Raw genomic sequence first — 9,792 nt, 5'->3', positions numbered from 1 at the left:
GAGTAGTTTTCATTGTAGTTTTATTTTAAAAGCCGAAGTGTTAACGGCAACACGTTTGGTTGGCAAACTCCCATGATCCGATTTGTATCCCACCTTATGTGGACTATGATCAATAAAGCTTAGCTTTCCCTAAAAAGAAAATCAACTGATCCGGAAAGACCAGATATATTGTCTCCCACGAAGCATCTCGGACCTATCAACCCCGTAGCATAGCTTAGCTCGCTCAAACTCGACCAAGCTTGTCTTTGCAGGTGAAAGATGGTATAAATTCCATATACTGGGTCTCATTAAAGTTACAGTTCGGCAGATCTTTAGCAATTCCGCTCTTCCTTTACACGAACGCGCTAAACTTAGCACCAAGCTTTCTTTCTCTCTCTCTACATGTACAGAGTCCAGGCGCCCGTAGGCACACCTGGACTATCCTGTAATGGAGCCCGCTGGCATATCTCGCCCCTCGAACAACAGGGGCTCGTCGCCCGGGCCGAGCGAGATCTTCAGATTTTCGGCAGTTCCGGAGCTCTTTCTTTCACATCAAACACAAAGGGTTTTATTCCTCTACATGTATGAGTCCAGGTACCCGTTGGCGTGCACCAACCTGTAATTCAGCAGGCTGGCGTAGACGCGGTCGCACACCCCCACAAACAGGGACTCGTCGTCTGGGCTGAGCGAGATCCCCGAGATCTCGCCGAAGAAGTCGATCTCCTGCCGCTTCCGGTAGCACTCGGCGGTGCTGTAGACGTGCACGAAGTCGGCGGGCTCCGAGAATAGCAGGAACCGCCCGTCCGAGGAGTAGCGGATGCACCGGATCGCGCCGATGTTGCCCCTCAGGACCGCGAGGGAGGTCGACGGGTTCCGGATGTCCCACACCCGGCAGGTCTTGTCCTGGTTCCCGGTTGCAAAGGTGACACCGTCCGGGTGCCACGCCGAGGCAAATGAGTAGTCCAGATGGCCAACTAGGGTGGAAGTTACCTGCACACAGGAAAGAAAAATTGAATACTGATCTGTCCAGATAACACAACGGTCACGATAATGCCTTCAAAATAGTTTTTTTCCTTCACAAAAGAGGCATGTCCTCTGCCTGTTTTATTGATAAAGATGAAACATCAAGGGCAGAGCCCTATGCAAAAAATAAAAGCGACCAGAAGGCAAAACGCAAAAGAAAAACTAGAACATCATTTGCACCTAGTCTTATTTGCAGCAAAATTCCAACTCCCTGGTTCCACTTTGATCTTTCCAGAGGATCAACAGCATAGTTGATTTATGATTGAAAGCCCCGGCGTTTCAAACTAGGCATTGCCACCACAATAGTATGTCCCATGATATGCGATTTTTACAAAAAATAAACGACTGGAAAAATCTTGCAGTGGGGGAGGTAAAATGGAGAATCTGATGACTAGTGCCCTATGCATGGAAATAAGGAAGACTGATCCATGTACATCATTCTCCAGAGTAGGAATGGAAGTCCGAGAAAAAAAGAATACACCAAGAAACCCTTTCAATGCAGTCATAAATATAATTAAGGTGCTTACATCTCACTTTACTAGTAATGCAAGGAGCCAATAGTATAATTAAACTAATATAATATTATCTGAGATACCTACAAAAGACAATGGCTGATAGCAAGCATATACTAGCCAAATACCTTGCCATTTCGTGAATCAACAAGAAGAGCGTCCCGGTCATCTCCAACTACTGCCAACAGTTTCTTGTCCGGGCTCACGGATGTGTGCTGTCATTGGCGGAACGACAGGTAAGGGGAACAGTTAAGGAAGGTACAATAACCTGAAATCTTTATGTGATCTTGAAGAGATAGAACTTACATTCACTGGCCAGTTAAAACGGAAGTGATTCAAGAGCTGGAATCTTTCCATGTCGAATTCACGAACACCAGAATCATTATTTGATACCGTAATGCGCAAGCTTCCACTGCATGAGTGTTTTGCAAACCTTCAGATTTCTATAACAATATCTACACCTTCGGATAAGAGGTCTGCAAGTAAATTTTTTACCTTGTAGATCTGTGAATATCCATAGCATTTGTGATAGCATTGTCGCTCAAAGTAGTCCTTGTGCAGAACTTAACATCACGTTCTCCTAGACTCTGCATAAAGACAGAAATGCAGAGCATGTCAGCCTGCTACTCATGATTGATCATTTATATATATCAGATATTTCATTAAAGAAAAACTAAGAGAAGTCTGCTGCCTATATACTACTACTCCCTTATGCAGTGTCTCTTTTGTTTTCTCATTCCAACTCTGCTGCCTATATACTAAGGGAGTATATGTCAGCCTAACAACAGGAGATATGACCAGTTTAGAATGCAGAGTGAGAAGACGTAAAAATAGGAAAAGCACAGGAATTGGATATCATGTCTCCTGGATTTTTTTACAGGACTTTAACATATCTGTCTGGAAGCTCCACCGGAACTTTACAGGCAAATACTTCCTGACTAGAGAGAAGAGGTTGAACTGTTGACTAGATGTTTCGAACTCTCCAAAGGTGAAGGAAGGATTCATATAGGATCTCTTTAAAGCTAATCCAACAATCACAAAAAGAACTTCATAGGAAAAATTTCTAGAGGATTATATTCCTATAAAATATAACAAAAATCTTTATTTCAAACAGGCCATAAGGATGCTTTCAGTTAACTACCATTGATCATTTTGTAACTTCCGATATAAGATACTTGGCACAAATAGAAAGAAAATTGGAAGAAAACAAAATGCAGCAGATACAGAATTCAAGTGGAGGTTATAGTAATAGTAACACTGCCTAACACCTTACCTTGCAAACTAGTTCTCCTTGAAAACCACCAGCGACCAATAAACCCTCATTTACTGCAAGTGTGCTAACTTGAACGCCAGTAAACCCTTCTAGTGCACAGCCAGGGTGTTTCTGTGTAACCCAAAAATTAATATATGTTACTTGCATAATCGGTATAACATCAACAAACAGAACGTCAAACTTGGTAGAAAAATAAGAATAACTGATCAGAAGGAAGCACCAGGAACTTTAAAAGAGGAAAACCTTTGCTGGAGCAACATGCCCTGAGAAATCAAGAACATCTGTCATTTTGTGAGACAATGACGACCAGTGGCCTACTGTGGAATTCGACATGAAATAGACATCATGCTTTGAAGTTGCCCATAACAAATTCCGAAGCTACAAAGAAAAGAAGGGTTGATCAGCGTGAGCAGCATTAGGAATCATATGACTAGATACATCAAATTGGCCTGATCTGCAGTAGAGAATGACATAGATATAAAGAAATGCAGACAAACACGTACTCCCTCTGTTTCTAAATATAAGACTTTTTAGAGATTTCAATACAGACTACCTACAGATGTATATAGACGTATTTTAGGAGTGTACATTCACTCATTTTGCTCCGTATGTAGTCCATACTAAAATCTCTAAAAAGGCTTATATTTAGGAATGGAGGGAGTAGTTTACATCATTTTTTACTGTAACTGGCAGGAGTTCTGCTGCTGCATTGTAGATTAAGAGGAGAGTGTATGTACTACTCCCTCCGTCCCAAATTAAGTGACTCAACTTTGTACTAACTTTAGTACAAAGTTGAGTCACTTATTTTGGGACAGAGGGTGAACTTGGCTAGGTTCGGCCCCGCCGGCTGTAATCCCTATGCTTGTAAATGATGCAACCATTCTGGTAATGAATAAAGGAGGTTTAAAGTGTCAAAAAAAAAAAAGACGAGTGTATGTACAGATGCAAGAGCACAAGAGTCGGCAAAAAAAAGGAGACCAATTGCTAAATAAGTGTGCTGCCTTGTACAAGGGATAAACACTACGTTTGTGCAAGGAGACAGTTACACGACTGGAGGCTTTCCTCCATGAGACAACCAACCTGGTGAGATTAAGGGTTTGGTTGGGGAAGATAACTTTATTACCCTCATTCAGATATGCCAAGCAGCGTAAGACGCCTTCCTTAGGACCAGAAGCAAAAAGTGCTTCACCAAGATGACATCAAGCCCTGAAGATTTTAAATCCTAGGCCTCAGGTTCGGGTGCTTGCGACAGGTCAGGTTCCATACTTTTCTAACGAGAGGGCACAGACAGAATAGGTGCACCACAGGTTCAAGAATTTGGCCGCAGAGGGCACACCAACCATCATGTAGCCAATCCCGGGCTTGCAGGTGATCCACCGTTAGAAACCTATTCGGTGCACACAGCCAAAAGAAATCACCTTGAGCTCGATCTTGAGTTGACAGATTCTGGAGAGCTCCGGCCTTGGAATCATGTCGTACAATTGATACAGAAAGCTGAGGAGGGGGTGTAGGTATTGTCTTCAGTCCATTTCCAGAGAACTGAATCCGGCTGTGGGCAAAGTTTCATAGATCGCAGCTGGTGCAATTACTGGACAAAGGAGTGAAGGTCTTGTTCAGAGTTCAATCTTTAAAGTCCCTTTATCCCGCGTCCCTCATAGAGCCCCTCTGCAATCGTAAGTTTTTTCCTCCAGGATAGTATGAACAGGCCAGGGGCCAATGTTTTGGGAGCAACACCGTTAAGTCAACTATCAGTCCAGAATTTAAGAGGTTTTTTTAGATTTTTAATTCCTAAACCTCTGAATTGCTTAGGTAAGACCAACTTAAGATTCCTTTGCCTCCTCATCACCAGACCAGAGGAAGCTACGCCCGATTTTGTCAAAACGCTTGAAAACCCACTTGCTTGGCTCGAAAATGGTTGTCAGGTAGGTGGTGATGGAGGTTAGAACAGAGTTTATGAAAGCCAGACAACCTGCCTTCGCCATAAGCTGTCCTTTCCATCCCGCAAGCTTAGCAGCCAATGTCCAAGACAGGTTGAATCTGAATTTTACTGGGTTTCCTAATACTCTGAGGCAGCCCGAGGTAGGAACAGGGCAGGGAGCCTACATCACCCAAGAAGGATGCCAAAATATCAATGATATTCCAGGTTGGAGCAGTGGATATTTTAGGAAGTTGATTCTGAGAAACTTGTGTGCAGGCCGGAAACATCACCAAAAGCGGCAAGAACAGAGTGAGGGCATCCACCTCGCTCCTGACAGGGTTGACGAACAAGGCAACATCATCAGCGCAGAGACTAAAACAAAACCTTGCATGGCGGCTGGACAGCTGACTCAGAATTCCATCTTTCGTCACCTTTTTGAGGATCTTATGCAACAGCTCAATGGCAACATCAAGAATAGGAGAGGCGACAAAGGGTCGCCCTGGAGAAGGTCCAGTCGATGCAGGAAAGGAATGCCAGGTACGCCGTTGAGGACACAGGACGAGGTGGAAGCCAAAGATACGGCAATAAGATCTCTCTATTTCTGCCCAAATCCAAACTGCGCCATGAAATCAACAGAATCAAAGGCTTTAAAAAAAATACGCCGTCTAGGAGCTTTACCAGGACTCACTAGAAAAACACCTAAATCAGACCGAATCAAAAGGCTTTTGCAATATCCAGCTTGAGGAAGAGGGCAGGCTTTCTCTGCACGATGCAAGGTGTGAATCAGGTTCTGTGTATGTAGGAAATTGCCCTAGATGCATCTCTTAAGGAAAGCACTCTGACATGGAGAGATGAGATCATTCAGCTTAGTAGCAAGGCGCAGGGCAAGCAATTTTCTCAGAATCTTTGTCAGGTTCGCAATAAACTGATCAGTCTATAATCAGCAGGCCAGCAAATTCTTCTGGATAAGCCTAATGTGAGCAGTGTTCAGCAGATTCCAATGTTGGCCACTAACTGCAGACGGCTGATTAAGAGCATTCAGGAGGTCGAACTTGATAGTGCTCCAGCACTTCTTGAAGAATAAAACTATAAAATCGAGAGGGCCAGGAACATTTTCAGACGGCATATCCTTAATGGTCACCTTGAGCTCGTCCATGGTGAAAGGAGGGTCTCAATGACTCAGATTTGCACTATGCAGCTGCAGGAAATCACCATCAAGTTGGAAGGGTCTGCCCTCACTCGTGCCAACCAGCAAAAATAAGTGGTTGAGGAGCACATCAGCTTTATCTTTATGATCAGATACCACAGAGGTGCCCGAGTGGAGGAAAGGAATATGATTTTTGTGCCGGTGCCCATTTGCACGGACGTGGGATGACTTTGTATTTGCATCGCGGGCCTTGAGTTGAGTTAACATAATTGATACAGATTTCCAGCTATGTTCCAAATCAAACATTGCTTTATAAATACACAATAACCTCGATTGCTCATTTTCAGGGTTATACTCCTTTAAAAGTTTCATGTGAAATTCTATGTAACCACTGCAGCATTCATTTATGAAGTTCGACCATTCTAGCGGAATCCTTAAAACAGAGATCCCATAAAAAAAGGGAACTAAGTTTTCCTTTTCAGACTTCTTACTGATATGGATACAAATAAGACACGGAACTTTGCAAAGAAAGCACGATAATAAATGCTAATAAGAAAGTGAGTAAAATGAAATTCCATATAACGTTTGATAATGGATGTAATAAGCATGCCATACTACAAATCCTTCATAGGACAGAAAACAGATCACAACTCACCTGAAAATGGAGAATTGATGGTTTCACTATCCGAGTGTTGTACTGAAATTCATAGTACTTGCTGCTGCTCTCCACTTGCTTGCACAACTGTTAACATTTTAGAGGATCCTTTTAGGAAAATTGATCATCTAGAACATAGACTAAACATTGACAGGTACAATTTATATAGTAATTAAAGACCTTATCCATGAGCTCTCCGGATTGAGGGAAATTTTCATAGTTCTTGTACTGTTCCAACCTAGCTTTTCTGTAATCCTTCCTGGTAATTTGCAACCTCTCCCATGGTATACCTTGTATATCCTTTCCTGCCCTTGCTTCAGCTGCTGATGTGTCAGTTATCCTAGTGAGCTGTAGAAAATAGTCAAATATCAATACGCTTTAGCTTAATACTCAGAATTTTTATATAAGCATGGAAAAGGGCAAAGAAATAACACATAGTTTTTTTTAAGAAATTATTTGTCCTTACTAAGCTACATCAGTCAACATTTATTCAACCATGCCGTGGTCTTGATGATTAGATAGAGTCAGGTGCAGCCACATAAACAGATCTCATGCATACGCCAAAACATGGCGGTCCCATGTGCTGCTTTCAATTCAGCAGGTGAATAATCAACACGGCTAAGACATAGGTCCTTTTTTTCTAGCAGAAAGCCATGTTTTATGCTCTTTGGTCTTAGCCAATTCAAAAAGAACTGAAACATCGCAGCATCTGCAACGCCTGGTAAAGTGGGGCATTGAAAACTATGCAGTGTGTGCCACTTGTGAAAACGACATTACGGAGAATGGTAAGCCAGATCATTATTGGCTGGAGATAAACACAAGTAGCACATTCGAGCTGCATGATTGGGCAATACTAATCTGCTCCACAAGCACCATTGACATCAAGTCCCCCCTCATCATGAATATTGAATTCAGCACCAAGAGACTAAGAGAGGAAATATCAGCACCACAAACTAGACACGGTCTAAAAGTAGCTTTTGCGCGCCCTTTTGAGTATAATCACTGGACTAAGGTTCCTCTCGCGACACACGCATGTTTTGAACGAGAAGATTGCGCGCCTCGCATAATATACTAGTTCTTTTTTAGAATATATGCTACGGTTGTTCTGTCGATGGCAAGTTATGTTTCTCTACTCTGTCGTAACATAACAAACTACTGCGGCTTTTAACTTATAGAATGGATAATTCTCGCCCGCAGGTAGAAGCGGTGAACACACCAGAAAGCTAAGCTGATACCACGGCATTAAGAAGTAAGAACCTCTCTCCGCGATCGGGTTTCAGGTTGAACCTAATTAATTGTGAGTGGAGCTTCAATCCATGCCCGTGGGTTTCTTTTTTTTTCTGTTTGGAAAGAGCCAGCCGCTACACTAACAAGGACAGGCAAGCCACTGATAAACTCCTGAACAACCTAAGCAAGATCACGCTCGACTTGGAATCGTACTATAAAGAGAAAGGAACCTCAGACAACCAATCAAATAATCGAATAGCCGAAAGCGGAACCGCGGATGTTGTGTGCGATCCGCGATTCGGAGAAAGCAAGCAGCGCAAGCCGCCCACCGCGGCACCAACCAATGAACCAAAGGAACGAGGTTACCGACCAGCGCGTACTCGTCGTCGTCGCCGTCGCCGCCCCCGCGGCCGTGCTGGAGCTCGCTTCCGGCCTCCGCGTCGACGTCGACGTCCACGTCCATCTCGCCGTCCGACGCGCCGCCGTCGTAGTCGTCCACCACGTGCCCCGCCGCAGCTTCCCGCACGCTGGCGGCCATGAACCAACCACCTGCGCGAAACACCGAACCAGCCGCTCAGATCAAACCCGCGCGGACGGAGGCGGAGAGACCCCGCGCCTCGGGGAGTCGGGGGGCGAAGCGAGCGGAGGGTCCGGAGCCGTACCTGTGCCGCGCTGTGTCTGCCGCGCGGGGCAGCGCCGGGCGCGTAGGGCAGGGACGGGCCGAGGAAGCGGGGAGGGGATGGGGATGGAGATGGAGAGGGAGGAGCTGCGTCGGCGGCGGGGCGGGGGGTGAGGATGGGGGTGGGGGTGGGGGTGGGGGAGGGGAGGAGACGTGTGGAGGGGAGGAGGGCAGCGCGGCTGGGCGTGGGCGGGCGGGCTGGCGCTCCCCTTTTTGTGCCGTGCGGCGAAGCGAGGCTCTAGACGGCAATGGGCTCGCTCGATCCGGGATTTGTTTGACAGCGACCCCGGGGGATGGATGCTGGGGGATCAGGCCGCCCGCGCTCTACGTACAGATACATACGTACATACTCCACGGGAGCCTCTAGAAGCCATACGATCGAGTAGGGATGAGCGCTAGTCGTCTTGTGATGATTGACCACACCCCGGTGCTGCCGCTTTTCTATCCGTTTCCGTCATGTGTTTTCTGCGAGGGCCGCACTAAACAAACCCAAACGCCGTTTTTCTCTAGGACAGGCAGGCAGGGGGTAGGAGCGGGCACGCAAGCGCTCCCCCTCCCCCCCCCCCCCCTTTGTGGACTGCATGTAATTGTTGGATTAATTATTAACTGCTGGTGTGTTTGGTTTGGTTTTAGCCAAAGTTTTACCCTGTTGACATGGAAGGAACACGCTAGCGCTCATCCGACTGATCGAGCTGCGCGCGTCGACCCTCTCCGTGACCGTTGGATCTGATTCTTTCATGGGACGGCGCGCGGCCATCTTCACCCTTTTGCAACTTACCCCATGTTGCGGAGCAAGGGAGCGCGGCATGGTGCTTCGTTGTAAAGGTTGCGGCTGACTAGACGATGGGTCGGACGAAACTGGTTGTGATTGGTAATTCGGTATGGCATTGTTTGTTTGATTATTGCGACACGTGATATGTCGTGAAGAAAGCAAGAGCGACGAGGTGCTCGCCGCAAAGGTTACAATTGACTCGACGGTGGGTCGAACGGAGCTGGTTGCGGTCGGTATGAAACGGTTCAAGCATTGACATTGTTTCTTGCAAAGCAAATGGCTATAACATGAGGCATGTTGCAAAGGTTGCGACTGACTAGGCAATAGAACGGGTTGTTAACTCACGCGCCATCCAACACGTTCGTCATCAAAATAGGTTACCTAGGCAAATGATTTTACTTATTTATTATTCGTGTGTTGATTGACATCAGCAAGTAAAAGAAAATAGTTACTAATATGCATTTGCGTTTTCAAGCTAAATTATGGGAAACTCTTCACATCAGCCGATGGGTTTAATGTGCGCGTCTGCCGGCTGCCGCGTTTGACACGTGTCGTCTTGAACCCATTTACGTGACTATGATCTTATTTACTATAACGAGATCCATAC

At 45.6% G+C, this 9,792-nt stretch overlaps 1 protein-coding gene across 1 annotated transcript; it reads right to left on the bottom strand.

Annotated features, from left to right (window-relative positions):
* Window positions 1–244: 244 nt before the first annotated feature.
* Window positions 245–8,618, bottom strand: LOC123407811 (uncharacterized WD repeat-containing protein C2A9.03-like). The gene is made up of 10 exons (XM_045101038.1): window positions 8,397–8,618; window positions 8,105–8,283; window positions 6,688–6,855; window positions 6,508–6,594; window positions 3,031–3,165; window positions 2,788–2,898; window positions 2,010–2,101; window positions 1,821–1,926; window positions 1,643–1,729; window positions 245–969 (listed from the first exon to the last, which is right to left on the bottom strand). The coding sequence occupies exons 2-10, from the start codon at window positions 8,270–8,272 to the stop codon at window positions 556–558; spliced, it is 1,368 nt and encodes a 455-aa protein (XP_044956973.1). The 5' UTR covers window positions 8,273–8,283; window positions 8,397–8,618; the 3' UTR covers window positions 245–555.
* Between the last annotated feature and the right edge of the window lie 1,174 nt (window positions 8,619–9,792).

This window comes from Hordeum vulgare, chromosome 7H (genome assembly GCF_904849725.1).
Source record: "Hordeum vulgare subsp. vulgare chromosome 7H, MorexV3_pseudomolecules_assembly, whole genome shotgun sequence".
Lineage (NCBI taxonomy): Eukaryota > Viridiplantae > Streptophyta > Magnoliopsida > Poales > Poaceae > Hordeum > Hordeum vulgare.
The sequence above is the reverse complement of the archived record's forward strand: the minus strand, read 5'-3'. Positions and strand labels throughout refer to the sequence as shown.

Coding starts and splice junctions, on each gene's coding strand:
- LOC123407811 (XM_045101038.1), bottom strand. CDS start 8,272: ATGGCCGCCAGCGTGCGGGAAGCTGCGGCGGGGCACGTGGTGGACGAC. Junction 1,730..1,820: donor GTTTTAACTGGCCAGTGAAT/GTAAGTTCTATC, acceptor CGCCAATGACAG/CACACATCCGTGAGCCCGGA. Junction 970..1,642: donor TTGATTCACGAAATGGCAAG/GTATTTGGCTAG, acceptor TCCTGTGTGCAG/GTAACTTCCACCCTAGTTGG.